The sequence below is a fragment of the Pholis gunnellus genome, assembly GCF_910591455.1.
Source record: "Pholis gunnellus genome assembly, chromosome: 9".
Taxonomy (NCBI): domain Eukaryota; kingdom Metazoa; phylum Chordata; class Actinopteri; order Perciformes; family Pholidae; genus Pholis; species Pholis gunnellus.
In genome coordinates, this window is record NC_136535.1 from 615001 (window position 1) to 631581 (window position 16581).

Genomic DNA, 16581 nt, shown 5'->3' on the forward strand with positions numbered 1-16581 from the left:
GCTCAATTAATCAGCAATTGGCTAAACTGCTTCATAGACCCGCCTCGGTGGCCCCACCAGCTACGCGCTCGGAGACGTGCACACAAGCGGAGAGTAGACAGGCTGCACACAAAATCCCCTTCAAAATAAAAGCACAGGATTTTGTTTTCTTTTTTGAATTTATTTTTATTTTATTTTGGAGAGCGACAGGGAAAGTCTCCGAGATCGACCTGTCGATCGCGATCGATGGGTTGGCGACCACTGTCTTACAGTGTAGTCATGCATTGATCCACACCCAACAGTTGGAGTGATGTCTTTGGAAAAGTTATTCGTCATTTTCTTTGCGTTGTCTTGTAAATGTCTAGCAACACTGTCAATTTCCGCTTGTTACATTGCATACAGTCTTTTCAAAATAAACTTCCATCTTCACAGGAAACAACTTTGTTAGGTTTATGCAACAAAACAACTTGGTTCAAGAAAAGATTGTGGTTTGGGTTAAAATACCGACACCAGTGGCGTTTTTAAGTACGGAGGTTACGGGACAACAAGTCAATGTCACTTCTGGTTTCACACAGGTCCTGAACAGGGGTCTCTCCGGTGAAAGTCCCATGTCTTTCAACCCACCCATCCACCCTGACCTCTGCTATGTGTGGTGTTTGTTGCTGTTTATACTTCCTGGTCCGATTACGTGGATTACATACTAATTGATTCTGTGGGTTATATACAAATTACAGTGCATTACTTTTCATATGTTAAGCTATGAACCATGTATGACATTCTGAGTCAAGACATTAGGGGATCACTTTTTTCCCACTTCAGACAGGAGGAATGATGATAGCAACATATTGGCTCATGCATATTGTATTAAGATGGACCATTCTGCACAATCATTTAAAGTCATACAAAGATAGGCATCTGGTGATATATTTATGTCTTATTCCGAATCTATTATGTTTATAAGAGCAAAGCGTTTTAAGTGTCTAGTAGGAAGAAGTAAAAACACTTATCTACAACCTTTCTCAAAGTTAACAGTTCTATTAAAATATACTGAGAGGACTAAAATCACTCTAAACACAGCTTTTTAAGGACATTGATCAATTATTGGGCAAGACTTGCATCCTGACTTGACTTGGACTCGACCCAGAATACATAATGATGGCTCTGGCTGTATCAGACCACAATGAGAGGATAGGGCCGAACTTTGGCAATTAACTTGATAATCACAAATTGTGCTCAGATGTCCTTCAAAGGGTTTACAAACAGCTGGAGGAATGATGTGTCTCTGCATGTTCACAGATTTTGATTTGGAGACTAATGAAAGCGTTTACCTGTTAAAACGCTCACTAATTAAATTTCATTACCTTTCATACAGTAACAGACTTTATCTAATTGTATTCAACTCATCTGTGTCGCAGTGTTACCACAGCGATGCACCCAACCAGCTGGCTCCTCATCTCAACAACACACAACAGCCTTTTTCTGGCGCCGCCCCTTCCCCGTCACATGACCTAAAAGCCTCCTCTGATTGGGTGAAGCACCAATACCGATCAAACCTTAAGGTGAGGTGATGGGGTCAGTCGGTTACGTTGACTCTTGAATGATACATCAGATAAATTCAGAGATGTTTGTGGTTTCAGTTTTCCTTGAAAGAGACAACACATAATACGAAGTGTTAAGACTGCCTGAGGATTTCATCAGTTCACAGTAATTTAAGTGTCAAAAATGTATGTGGTATTGATTTGTGATGGAAAATAATACACACAACACCCTTTAAATAAGTAGTAGTAATAAGATGTGTCCTCTGGGGAGACATGAACTGTGTGTGTGTGTTTAGGCTGATTTCTGAGCTGATATTCTCTGATAAAGTCTTCATGAAAGTAAGTGATGTTGCCTGAAACCACCGTGGATTAACAGAAGCTCTCTGTTATGCAGGCTGAAGAAGAGCAGTCCTGTTGTGAGGAAGCTGAGTGTCTTCGCTCCGAACAAAGGTCAGAAAGAAGTTGTACACAGATTGGAGTGATAAAAGACGTAGACAGGCTGTAATTTGTGGGATATTTCTAAACCACAGAGATTAGCAGAACAGTGTCCTCTCTGTTCATGAAGAGAGAACCTGTAAAGAAAAGGTCAGCGGCCAACAAACGCGTCTTTGATCAGGCAATTAACAATGTTCATATCACTTCGTGGTGTTTGTGCCGCTCCGTCCTTACTGGTCTGTTTTTCGACGGACCCTACCTGTGTCGTTTCATACTCAAGCAACTGAGTGATTTCATGTTGACTGACATTAAAGTGTTCTGGAGCCAGTAGAAATATATAAATATGAACTCCTTATTGTTCCAGGCCTTTAGTTTCAAAATGAAGGTCACAAAATACACCATGTGTGAACACACATCCCCCCACTAACCTCGCCAAGAAGAAAGTTCCTTCAAATATTTTGATTAATAATGTTCCATATTTGATGTATTGAGCCAATTTGTTTAAAAAACTTCCCCTTAAAATCGACAAACGCATGCCGTATGAACACAAATAACTGTCTCAGAACTTTGCCTCTATTTCCCCTGTAACCAGATTACATAATTCTTTGCAGCAAACTGGGAATTTTCATGGAATTACAGACCCGTAAAATAAAAGATTACCATTTTATTTCCATTAACTAATTTCAGTGTGGCTTCTACTGCCCGAAGATGTCGCAATATACACACACGCCGATGTTACCGGTAGTGTCGTTCAGGTTCAATTGAGATAGTGCTACTCTCTTTTCTGCATTTTAGATTCATTCTCTTGGATTGACAGTCCACAAATGGCTCCCGTCATTTCTGTACTGGACATATACATCTTTGTTTGAGAAGACTTTGGAAATGATGGGAGCTAACGCTCCCATCATTTCTGTATGAACCTCATTCTGAGGTTCATGTTAAGATAGTTAATCTATAGGGCTTTTATTTTGAAAGGGTGGGACTGGGTGGGTGAGAGAGGGGGAGAGGAGACATATTCATAATGTTTGACACAAACACAAAGGTTATTAAATGGCAGGCTTCATCACAAGTATTCCAGTTAGGATTCACTCTGTGGGGCTTTTATTTTGAAATGGGAGGGGGGGGGAGACAGAAAGAGAGAGAGAGAGAAAGACCGACAGACAGACAGTGTGTGTAGAGAGACAGACAGAGAGAGCCTGCGTGCGTGTGTAACTGGTTGCCATGGTGAGGACGCACCTGGTGTTAGAGGCAGACTGATTAAGAAACGTTACAGTAAACAGTGATTTTGAACAAAGCTCCTGCCTCCTTTTAACAAAAAGCAGGAGTCTGAGTGCCAAAATATGGATACCGTGAGAAAGATAAGACTCTGGCGAACGCGCTGATGTGTTTTTTTATGTTTGTGGTGTTAACAATGTGAGCTCCAGAGCAATATACAAAAGTGGTACCGTCTGCTTTCTTTGAGAAATGAGTGGTCAGATTTAACATTGGTCTCTATGGAGCAGAAAGCTGGTTTTCCTGTCAATTAAGGTCTGTAGTGCAAAATGTGTAAATGTGCTGGATTCCACAGTCATTTCTCTAGACCAGCACACGATTAGCTAACTTTTTGCAAAAAATAATGCATGAAGAGTGAAAATTGTGGGACCCAGCAATTTGTTTGTAGAAATCACAGAATATTTTCCTGCTCCGCTCCACTCTGACAATTATATAGCGTGTTGTCTACGTTTTAAACTTTAAATCATTTTTCTACGTTAAAGTATGGCTTGTCAATATGGGTCCAAAGTTCAGTGTTTTTTTTGCTCTCTTCACGCCGAAACCCCATTCAAGTCTATGGGGCGATTTTGCTCCGTTTTTCTGGATTTTCGGGAAAACCGCTGGGCGAATCTCTTATAAAAGTCATAGCACACCATTCCCGATCGGGCCGCACGTTTAGATGTACTTTTCGCGCCGCTGTTGGCAACGCTGTGTGAGAAGAACTTTTCTGGATAAAGAAAGAAACTAGAAAATGCATTTCCTGCTGAAAATGTGTTGGAATGCTGAAAGCGGAAATGAATTGCAAAAACATTGCTGAAAATAGATATCCAATTCAAAAAAATAATTGCAAAAAGCTTAATAATTCAAAAAGTTTAAAGATTACAAATTTCTGAAAATACAGAAATGGGAGACTACCTGTCTGAAAAATGTTGTAGCCTGAAAGCATTTAAACTGCACTGCTGAAAACCCTTCTAGTTTGCAGAAAATCACTTAATTGAGAGGAAAAACCAACATTCTGCTCCATAGAGATCAATGTTAAATCTGACCACTCATTTCTCAAAGAAAGCAGACGGTACCAGTTTTGTATATTGCACTGGAGCTCACATTTTTAACACCACAAACATAAAAAACACATCAGCGCGTTCGGCAGAGTCTTATCTTTCTCACGGTATCCATATTTTATTGATTAGTCTCATGGGTTAGGGTTAAGGTTCTTTTGGTATAAAGGGCATATGTTCGACAGGTAGTTTTGTTGAAAATCGCTGTTCACTCTAATCTCTCACACAGGTGCTGCAATCACCAACCAGTGCACCCAAGCACACAGGTGTTTCTATGACCTCGTTAGTGATGTTTATAAACATACAGAGGCACTGAGACACACGCACACACGACTTGGAGATATGCGTGATGCTGCTCAGCCAATCAAATATGGGTATTCTGACAAGTTTCCTGATTCCAGTGAAATGTACACACACCATGACACAAGTGGGCGAGATGAGGAAAGACTTGGCAGAGCAGGACAATAGTTACTTTAGCTGTAAATGTTAAAACATAGGACAATCTCCAAATAAGAAGGATTGCCAGAGAGATCAGTGTCTGTCTGTCTGTCTCTGTCTGGTTATCTCTCTCAGTCTGTCACTCTCTCCCTCCGTCTGTCTGTGTCTCACTCTCTCTCTATCTGTCTCTCTACGCACTCGACTTGGAGGGATTGTTAGACCTCCTGTCTGTCTGTCTGCCTGTCTGTCTCTCTCTCATACTCACTCAGTCCATCTAACTGTCTGTCTGTCTGCCTGTCTCTCTCTCTCTCACACTCACTCAGTCCATCTAACTGTCTGTCTGCCTGCCTGTCTGTCTCTCTCTCACACTCACTCAGTCCATCTAACTGTCTGTCTGCCTGCCTCTCTCTCATACTCATTCAGTCCATCTAACTGTCTGTCTGCCTGCCTGCCTGTCTCTCTCTCACACTCACTCAGTCCATCTGTCTGTCTGTCTGCTGGCCTGTCTGTCTCTCTCTCACACTAACTCAGTCCATCTAACTGTCTGTCTGCCTGCCTGTCTCTCACATACTCATTCAGTCCATCTAACTGTCTGTCTGCCTGCCTGTCTGTCTCTCTTTCACTCACTCACTCAGTCCATCTAACTGTCTGTCTGCCTGTCTGTCTCTCTCACACTCAATCAGTCCATCTAACTGTCTGTCTGCCTGCCTGCCTGTCTGTCTCTCTCTCCCACTCACTCAGTAAATCTAACTGTTTGTCTGCCTGCATGTCTCTCTCTCTCACACTCACTCAGTCCATCTAACTGTCTGTCTGCCTGTCTGTTCTTCATGAACAGTCTGCTGGCACACAGGTGTTCATGATTAAGGTAATCAGCAATGTTGATAATCACACAGACTCACAGACACACGCGCACATACACTTCTCTCCCTCTATCTCTGTCTCTCTCATTCTGTCATTCAGGTCTTGGATACTTTTAGAGGACCCCCCCACACACACACTTATTCTAATGCTACTAATAGTTCTACTACTTATAATACTTCTACTGCAACTACAACTTCTACTCTTACTACTACAACAAAATATCACTACTGCTGACATTTTTTAAGCGACAGAAACCGTTCAAATATTAAAATGTTCAGCTCTTTCATGAGAGCGGTGATGTGACTTTTCATATTTTTAATCTTTAAACTTTTTGAATTATTAAGCTTTTTGCAATTTTATTTTTTTATTGGATTACTATTTTCAGCAATGTTTCAGCAGTTCATTTCAGCTTTCAGCATTCCAACGCATTTTCAGCAGGAAATGCATTTTCTAGTTCATACATGTTGTGTTGGCCCAGAAGTGGTCAAATGAGTCTAAAGGTCTCCTGGAACCAGCCTAAAAATATCCAGCGTGTCATTTTTACATTGTAAACTTCTCCCAGGTTTCTAAAATCAAAAACAGGGAAAAAAGACAAAATATGACTCTTTTTGTGGCAGAAATACAGTGATAGAATCGAGTTGTGGCTCCAAGAAAACTCAACAGATTTAAACACACCGTTCTAGAGAATTTAAAGGGTTGATTTTACTTCTTCTAATATGCACATCAGCGGTAACTTGAGAAATCTTAGTTTCATTAAGAAATAGTTATGGTTTAATGACTCCAACTGAGGAGATAGACTTTTAATACAGCCAGACTTGACGCTTAAATTACCAGTGTTTCCAAGAGACTAACAGCTGAACCTCTTCTTACTCCACAATGTGACCTCCAGCAGCAGGCCTCCCTCCTGCCTGCTCTCCCCAGCCCTCCTTTGCCTCCTTCTGGCTGCAGCTCTGGCTCTCCTGGCCTGTCTGATCTGGGTCGTCCTGGAGCCTCCGTGTCACTACAGCAGCAGGGTGCCTCGAAGCTTCCACCTGGCACTGAGGTACGTCAACGGACCCCCACCTACATGAAGACCACCCAGAGACCCTCATGACCATCGGAAAATCCGAAAGCGCCTGACTCGTATGGCTGTTTATTTATTTATTTTTTCAAAAAACGTTGTAGAAACAGCATTAGCGCTGTAGAGAGATGAAGTCAACAGTTGTATCCAGAAAAGCTTTTATGCCTCCCATTACTACGTAAAAAGATGGAGCAGAAGCTAATAGTTATATTAGAAGATGGGTTGCCTTGCTTTCACAGGTTATAATTTAAACTGCTGTCTGTGATATTGTAGCTCAAGCTAAATGACACTTTGACTGCCATTCATGTCGAAATTATGAAGTATGTTGTACTTGATATTAATCACTAACGTCCTTGTTACGCCGTGACATCACTTGTATTTATAATTAATTGAGACGTTTTGCAAAATAACAAAAGGAAATGTACTTAAGTTAACATTTATTAATGTCTTTTTTTGTCATGTTTTCGCCCACTACATATTTGTACATTACTGCTGGCCTGGGCGTTTGTTTTCAGTTTCAATCAGCTTGCAGAGACCTACAACAGTCTGAAGAAAATCAATCCATTAAAGTCAAGAGAATGTCTATTTATTAAAGCCAAAGTTGTGTAGTTGGTGTGCATTTGAGTATTCTGTATGTCTTTTCCAAAGACCAATAATTTCACTGTGACCAAAATAAAATTATGATGGGTTATTTCCAACTATGCTTTCCCGTCTCAAAGACGCAAGCATTTCTGCATTTTCGCCGTTTTTAGACTCAGAAGTGTGTAATGGTTCATCTTTGTTTCTTTCTTGCTGTGGGATTCTGACTGATTTGTTCCTTTTGTTTTCACAGTCCACTAACGGTGTCAATAATGTCATGCCCCAGCCTAGAGAAGGTGCTACCTGCTTTCATCATTTGGTGTTTTAAGTGACTGGAGGGTTTCAGCTAACCAGCATTTTGTCACAGCTGTAAGAAAATCAGCTGTTTGTGAATTTAGCTTTGCTTTAGACAACCAGTACCTCCTCACACACTGTGGGTTTGAGCTGCTCGTCTTTTGATCATTTGTCATTTTTTCTTTTGGAAGAGCAGTTTGTTGAGTTGATTCACTCGTTTGTTGGAGCAGCTTGATAAAACTCAAATGTCTCAGGGGAAATATCTGCCCAGGTTTCCTAAAAAGTTTCATTTCAAGAGGATCACATTTTTGACAAACTTGCTGTCAGTGGCTGCATGATGATGATGATGATGATGATGATGATGATGAAGACGTGGTTTAAGCCTGTGAGAGGTTTGATAAAATCATAGAAAAGGGAACTTTATAAGTCAACTGTAATCTAAAACGTTTCACTTTTAACTGTTATTGTTTAACAAAACGGATATTTCATCCAATCAAATGTTTTATGCTTTTGTACATGCGTTTGAATATAATAAATAAAATGAAATGACATATTTGGGTTTTCTAGATCATTTTGTCAGTTTGCGTTTGTTTGGTCTGAAGAAGTAGAAATATAATTTCTTTTAGTGGGAGAGCCTTTTGGGAAATCAAGACTGAGAGGTTTTTATTTTATCTCATGCATATATTCAAGCTTCTATTTATTTTCCTTGAAGAAATATGATTTAATACATGCATGCATTTACTGTTTGCTTTTTTAAAAACCATTCAGTCCTTCCTAAACCCTAACCTACTATAGTTGCCGCGCACAGATATTTTAGAAATGAGAAAAACATATGTACAAACATTTGTCACTGAACGTTAAAACATTTTGCATCAGGTCGGACCCACAAACAGCGACTACCTTTCCTTTATTTGACAGAACAAATGTGGTGGAATCAAAATTCCAATGGTAAATATATTTAGTTTTGAATACATTGGTTTGACTGTGTTTTAAGGTACTTGTACTTTACGAGAGACAATTCATAGACATTCGAACAAGAGGATGACAAGAACAGTGAGATACAAGCCAGCAAACGTCATATAGTCAGTGTATGGGAGAACAGTGTGTGTGTGTGTGTGTGTGTGTGTGGGGGGGGGGGGGGGGGGGGGGGGGTGTGCGCCTGTGTGTGCCTGAGCCTTTTGAGATGAAAGAAAAAAAACAAAGTACATAAATGAGGGCAAATGACATAAATTACAAAATAATAACGTCCGAAAAACAAAAAGTCCACTGGCAGCAAATCACGACCAGGGCACCATCAGGGAGCTCCAGAACAGGACAGATCAGTCAGGCCGGGTCAACAGAGTTAAATATTATTTTATTAGTATTATTTTTTTAAAGACTGATCGGTCCAGCGTTGAGGGGGCTAGCCCAGTGTGGGTTTGAGCCTTTTTTTAAAAAAGAATGTCTTATTATAATTTTTCTTACTTTTATAATAATAATAATAATAATAACAGTAATTATAATAATAATTATAATATGTAATAACAGCAACATCACAACAATAATATTAAAGATAAACGAAAGTAAAACAATGAAATGAAAATAAAAAGCAGAAAAACACAAGAAAAAAAAGACCAGAATAAATATGAAGATAATGGCTCCACCTGTACAATAACTACTATTAAATATAATAGGCTACGATATAGATGAAGAATACATAGCAAAAAACAAACAGCACCACTGTAAATAATAATATATTTAAAATATAATTGTATATGTATGTGCGTATGCGTGCATGCATGTATGTGTGCATGTGGGTGTTCATGTATGCGTGGGTTTCAATTGGTTGTCAGGCAAAAATAATAATTAATAAATAAATTAAAAAAATATATACTTGTATGCTAATACAATTTTAATATTAATAGGATGGTGGTGTCACGTTTGTAAAAACATAGTGAAGGATGACCAGATGGAGTGGTGTTCTGTTGTATTGTATATGATGGAGGAGGTTAGATTTTCCATTGAAATATATTCTATCATTAAGTTTCTCCAGTGTGTGATGTGTGTGTTATTCCTTGATTTCCAGTTCATGAGGATAGTTTTCTTGGCGATAGTTAGGGCCACGAGGAGTAATCGGCGGTTTGTTTTGCTCAGATTTATTGTTGAGATGTCTCCTAGTAAGCAGAGTGAAGGGGACAGTGGGACGAGGCAGCCCAGGAAGACAGACAGTGACTCAGGCAATTCTTTCCAAAAGTGATTAACTGGTGTGCAGTGCCAGGTGGCGTGAACATCGCTATCCGGGCTATTTTGAGTGCAATGTGGGCAGATGTCTGACGTGAATCCCATTAAAAAAATGTTTTGCCCAGTGTAATGAATTCTGTGAAGTATTTTATACTGTATTAGTTGTAAATTGGCATTTTTAGTCATGAAGTAGATGTTATTGCAGATTTGGTTCCAGAAGTCAGCATCAGGAGTGATGGACAGGTCTAATTCCCATTTTCTTGATGGTATGCATGATGTTTTGTCAGACTTTGTCAGTATTACTCTACATATTTTTGAGATTCACTTTTTTGTTTGGATTGAACGGATGATTTGAGTTGCAGACATTCCAAAAATGGATTGCTCCCGATGCCGTACTTCTGAACCAAGTGGGGGGAATGAAACCAGGGTGTTATTATTGAAGATGTGTTTCAGATGAGTGATGCCTTTAGCAGACCATGTGTGGAGATTTAGAGGTTTCTTGTGGCTTAGAAAATCGTGATTGTTCAATATGGGAGTACAATTTGAAGGTGCAAGAGTGATGTTTGTGATTTTGTGGAATTTCCCCCAGGCTGTCAGAGTTTCTGCTATTGTTGGTGTTTTGAAACAAGGATGGCGTTTGATAGATTGGCTGAGAAATAGTAGGTCTGAAATCTGAATGTCCTTACAAACTGTCTGTTCTATATCTAACCATGTGTTGTCTGATTGATTGGGGTGGATCCATTTAAGGATGTATTGAAGTTGATTTGCTAGAGAGTAGTGAAAAAAATGTGGAGCTTCAAGTCCTCCTTGTGTTTTTGTTTTTTTGTAGAGTGGCCAGTTTAATTCTTGGTGTCTTATTTTTCCAGTAGAATTGAGTAATGATTGAGTCAAGAGATTTGAACCAGGAGTCGGTGGGTTGAGATGGTATTATTGTGAATAGGTCATTTATTTTAGGAATTATGGTCATTTTAACTGTAGTTATTCTGCCCATGAGTGATAGTGGTAGTTTCATCCAGCAGAGGAGGTCGTCATTTATTGTTTTAAGTAGTGGAGTGAAGTTGAGTGTGAACAGCTCTGACAGCCTGGGGGAAATATTTATTCCTAAATACGTGATGACACCTGTGCAAAAAGGGATAGGTGGTGTTTGGGCTGCCCCATCCCAACTGTTGCTATCTAATGGAAGGATGGATGATTTGTTCCAGTTAATGGAGTAGTCAGAGATATTAGAGAATGATTCAATAACTGTAATAGTTTCCTGTAGTGATGAGTAGGGGTTTTGGAGGAAGAGCAATATATCATCTGCATAGAGGCTGATCTTGTGATGGGTGTTGAGTGTTTGAATTCCTTTTATGTAGCTGTTCTGACAAATGGCTGCAACTAACGGTTCAATGAAAATGGTGAAAAGTGAGGGAGAGAGTGGGCATCCTTGCCTGGTCCCCCTGTGCAGTGTGAAGCTTTGTGAGGTTTGTCCATTGGTGATGACAGTGGCTGTAGCACTATAGTTTTTTGACACCTTTAGCTATTTTACAGATGAAAATATGATTAACTAATACATTATTATATATTAGTATAGATTCAACTACCTAGCAGTATATTAAGTAGTTAGAATGAGCACCACCTTTACCAGCAGCAACATTAAAGTGAAGAACACATTAATACATACTTTTTACAATGTGAAATATCAGAATACTTGTTCCCCCAATGACTTTGTGTCTGCAGGTTGAATGTATGATAAATGATTGTGCAACATTCAAGAGAATTGTTTTAGACTGAAGCTAAGTGAAGTTAGCAGTGGATCAACCTTCTCACTTCCTACAGAGGTGTGTGTGTGTGTGTGTGTGTGTGTGTGTGTGTGTGTGTGTGTGTGTGTGTGTGTGTGTGTGTGTGTGTGTGTGTGTGTGTGTGTGTGTGTGTGTGTGTGTGTGTGTGTGTGTGTGTGAGTGTGTGTGAGTGTGCATGCGTGCATGCGTGCGTGTGTAACTGAATGACGGCAGATTTTGTGTAGTGTCTCAGAGCAGATTTGGGTGCTGGATCTCGTGCCATACTCACGTGTCTGAAGAACGCTGAGTCGCTGCGATCGGTGACACTGCTAATACACTAAGCATGGATTACCAAGCTGTGTGTGTGTGTGTGTCTCTCTGTGTGTGTCTGTGTGTGTATGTGACTGTGTGTGTGAGACCATGCATATGTATGATCTACAGACACAAACCCATTTTAACTACCAAAGATAATGGCGTTAGGAAAGGCCTGTTTTTGTGTGTGGTTGTACTTCTGTCTTTGTGAGGCATCGTTTGTTCTCTCATTTTTTCATTGAACAAAAGAGTTCCTTAAATGTTAAATGCTTTGTTTAGTTTAGCTGAACTGAAACCTGGGGCATTCTCAGACCAAACTACCACTTCAAACCAATCACAGGAAGCACACCATTTATGTGTTATTTCATTGGTTGCTATTTCCTGTTTTGATGAATTTCTCCTTGAATTTACTGTTTTATCAGACCATAAAAGACACAATAGTTAGCTAACAAGCCCACCCGGCGGTCCCACTGCCTTAATCACTGGAGACTAGTTTGCCGGTAGAAGAGCAGTTAGCAGCTCTGCAGTCTCATAACGGCTGGAGGTGACGGACCACAGATCCAGCAGCCCCCTCTTGGGCTCATTTTCTATAATCAGTGTAGCATGAAGCATTGTGGTATTAGCAAGCTGGCTAACTATCTATTAAATGTGTAAAATTTGACAAATGCTTCATCCATACTCCTTGTCAAAGCGTAGGAAAGAACATCACACGAGTTGAGTCATATAAGGAGCCAACTGTTTGACCAATAATCAAACGACATTTCCACGTCATGACTTTGGTATACAGTTTCTGGACTGTTTGAGTTTGGGGGAAGTGGATCTTTAGGTGTGGACCCGCCCTGAAATAATTATTACAACATACATGAACTGTCTAAATAAAATAGTCTAAAAAAAGCAGGATTAGAATTTAAATCCAGAACTATGTCAAAGAAAAGACAAAACCGGTAATGAATCTTACATTTGATGCAGCTCTCAGTACTTGGTGCTAAGACAGTGCTAAGTAATAGCATGTGTGTGTGTTACAATCTGCTATATGTTAAGTGTAAGGTGTGTGTGATTTGTGTACTGTACACTTGAGTCTACAGTGTGTAGCAGTCATTGTCAATGGACATGGCTGTGTACATGTGGCTGTGTTTTTGTCGTGGAGCTGTCACGTCATATTTCTCCGCCTGTGATCTCTCTGTACTACAGCGTGTGTGTGTTACTGTATTATTGTGTTAATTTGTCTGTTTTTCCTCTGCATGTTCAGACATTTTGCACTAGTGTGCTTCAGAGAGTACACTTTTCTTTTAGTGTGTGAGCAGCAGCGTGGTTTCTTGTGAAGGTTTCTTTAATTTGTGTGACTCTGCAGTCTTTCTCGCCCGTGTGTGTGTGCGTGTGTTCTCTGCTGGTAATCCAGTTAATGAAAGCGCTCCATCTGTTCGGTGTGTCGGCAGGCCTGCAGCTGAGGATTAAGATGATGATGATATCTGCTCATTAAAACGTAAGAAAAAAAGGAAGAAAATTTCAAACTTCCTTCTCAAGAATTATGGGAAGACTGAGAACAATTATTTCATTGTTTTTTTTAATTCTTAATTGGGCCATGGACATTAAACGAACATGAATGGTTTCCACCTCTCCAAAGTTTGTTAAATGTTACACTACTGTAAATAATTGTGCTTGTAATAGACTTTAAAGAGCTAATAATGAAATTTGTTACTGTTGTTTTTGTACCCAATTTTTCCACACATGAAACCGCACGTCTGTTCTCACTCCTCTTCTGTCTCACTGTACGTTCTACTTCTGGTTTCCAATTTTATGTATTGTCCAATAAGATGGTCCGTGTTTGGACGGACAAGGCGTGTTTATTAGTCTGTTCGCATAAAGCAGGACGATGGTCAGGGGAGGAGGAGAACATCCAGCGCATGAATGGAAAAGATTGTTTCTCCACAGCCGACAAAATGCCTCAAATTCAGTTAGAGGGCAAATAATTCAGTGTTAGACGAGGAATCTCCAAGTAGACATTCTAACAGGGTCGTGAGTGAGTGAGAGCTGTTGGAGAGCGAGACAGAAACTTCAGCTCTAAAATGGAGAGGAGGATTGAAAGCTTTAAATTAATTTCTGACAGTTCCAGATTCACAAGCTGTGGTATTATTTGATTTCACAATTCTAGTATGAATCTCATCTTATTTGCAAGGGAGTCATTTGAGACAAAAGTCCTTAACAAATTATTAAACAGAAAAAACAATTTGATGTGTTGGACGTGTGCTGGTTTGCAGAGAACGCAGTAAAAGCCAATCGTAAGCAACTCTTCATCACACAGGTCACTGTGGCTGATTCTCATCATACTATATTCCCTTACAATATTTAAAGATCCAGTAGTCAAATAGTATCGTAGCGTTATTGTTTGTAGCAGTTTTAATAATTGTTAATGAATTAATATGAAATTATGATAATTAATAACTCAGAATCAGAAACCCATGAACTTGTGTTAAAGGTTAAGGGGAGTGATGGCACATAGCTTCAGCTATCAGACAAAATTGATTGAAGCCAGAATATAATTTAACATTAGATTTAGGTCTCAACCCAATTCAGGAAAAAAAATAAACTTTAATTGATATTTATCAATTAAGTCTCAATCGGGGATGTGTCGGAGCTCTTGTCATGGTGTACAGTGACTTAATATACACATAGCTCAGGCTTGCCTTCGTCTAGCCCCTTGATAATCTGCTATAGGCCTAGACTGCTGGGGGACTTCCTAGGATACATTGAGCTTCGCTCTCCTCTTCTTCATCTCCTTCTGTATGAATTCATGTCCCGTAATGCACATTAATTACTTTGCTTCTTCCCCGGAGTCTTTGTGCTTTCTCTCCTCCCAGGTTTCCATGGATCGTGGTTATATCTGCACCATGGTCTTGCCTCGTGTCGTGGTCGTGCCCGAAAAATAATACTAGTAGTCGTAATTTTTCCATCAATATTCTGCTTACTACTCTCATTATATGAATCATTTCTGTCATATGCATTGAATGTGTTGTAACTCTGGTCTGTTGTTCATTCTGTACACATGACATCTATCACAATTCTGTCCATCCTGATAGAGGATCCTCCTCTGTTGCTCTCCGTTCTCTTCCTCTTTTCTCCCCATTACATTTGTTTCTGTTCCGATGTGAGGGTTCCGGGACAGAGGATGTCGCATGTGTACAGATTGTAAAGCCCTCTGAGGCAAATTTCTGATTTCTGATTTTGGGCTACATAAAATAAATTGAATTGAATTGAATCAAATTATCATATTCTTTCTAAGTGAAGTATTTAATTAACTATTAACTACACACTTAACTACTAAACAGACAACAAAATGAATGAATAAAGAATCAAATAAATTGAATAATTAATAAATAAGTACAATGAATAATGATTAACAATGTATGAATGAAAAGGATTGCATGTGATCAGATTGAATCAGTGACTCATATCATTGATTAATGTTTATCAATCAAATTTTTCATTTGACGTTAATCAATTCAATTTGGTTGAAAAGATTAATACACCAGTCAGCATTTGAGAGTTTAAGAAGCAAGTAATTCTAATTTAAGGGAGATCCTTTTAGGTCCAAAGTTTATTTATTAATGTTTGTTAATATCTCAATTAGTCTAGCAACTATCTGGGGTTAACTTATTACCTAATATTGAATTAACTGACACAACATTTATTTAAGCCAAGTAAAAGAAAACTCATTCACATCTGAAAATATATTGTTTTCCCCTGACTGTTTGCATCGGCAGATGGAAGGTTAAGCTGTATGAATTGGCCACAGTTTGTCTCTGGGCATCTTACCATTTTTGATCTGGCTAGTGAGACTTTGCAGTTCGTTTGGATCTCATTCTCGCATCCACTCTGGTGAGAGTTTGTTCTGCTTTTCTGGCATCTTCGGACCAAGAGTTTGCGTCGCCATCTTGGATTACGGCCTTCGCCATGTTGTTGTTTTTTGCAACCAATAAACTGAAATTACCATATTTGGAATTTGGATGAGTGACCTAGAGATGGCATATACAGCTCTGGTAGAAGGAGTGACCTGTCAATCACAGTAAGCCCACCCTAAAGCATACCCTGCTTTATGCTCTATTTCAGAGGTCCCCAACCTTTTTTGCACCACGGACCGGCTTCATGTAAGACAATATTTTCACGGACCGGCATTCAACGTGTGGCGGATAAACACGACAAAATAAAATGATACGATCGGCATGAAAACAAATATAAAATGCATAAATAAATACTACTCACAATAACGCTGAATCAGTGGGAGCCCTGAGCTGGTTTCTCTGCAACGAGACAGTTCCATCTGGGGGTAATGGGAGACAATGACACCCGAAGTGTGTTCCTTATGTCCAGTCTACTTTGTAATTTTGTGTTGATTATTGTCACTACAGAACATCCTGCTTCACAAAGATAGGATGTGTGAAATGGAAGCAGGGTTTTCAGTGCTTTAGTGGCGATCTCAGGATATTCAGCCTGGATTTTAATCTAAACACCAGCAGAGTTGTTGTCTCAAACATACTTTTAAGGCCACCGTCATTTACAATCTCCAGCAGCTGGTCTTCCTCTGTCACCACATATTCTGCAGAGCGGGTTTGGTGCGTCAGAAATACTCCTGATATTTAATTAGACTCCTGATATTGTCTGTTAAATGAAGCTTTCATTTTCTTGGAAGTTGTAGGCTGCTCTTCTTCTGTCTCCTTAGTGGCCTTTCTCCCTTTGCAAAGAAGCTCTCTTTGCAAGCTCTCACGTGATACGGTAACGTATCACGTGACCGAGACAAG

The 16581-nt window shown here is 39.6% G+C and overlaps 1 protein-coding gene across 3 annotated transcripts in view; it reads left to right on the top strand.

Moving 5' to 3' along the window:
- LOC306700639 (nesprin-2) overlaps positions 1-8009 on the top strand; it is a 46013-nt gene extending 38004 nt beyond the window's left edge. For 2 of the 3 annotated variants that reach the window (XM_079165710.1, XM_079165711.1), the window contains exons 11-13: positions 1395-1538; positions 1912-1967; positions 6450-8009. In XM_079165710.1, coding sequence (XP_079021836.1) covers positions 1395-1538; positions 1912-1967; positions 6450-6630 — 381 coding nt within the window. In that variant the 3' untranslated portion in view covers positions 6631-8009. The remainder of the gene's footprint in view (positions 1-1394; positions 1539-1911; positions 1968-6449) is intronic. The other variant, XM_079165712.1, reaches the window with a different exon arrangement.
- The last annotated feature ends 8572 nt before the right edge of the window (positions 8010-16581 follow it).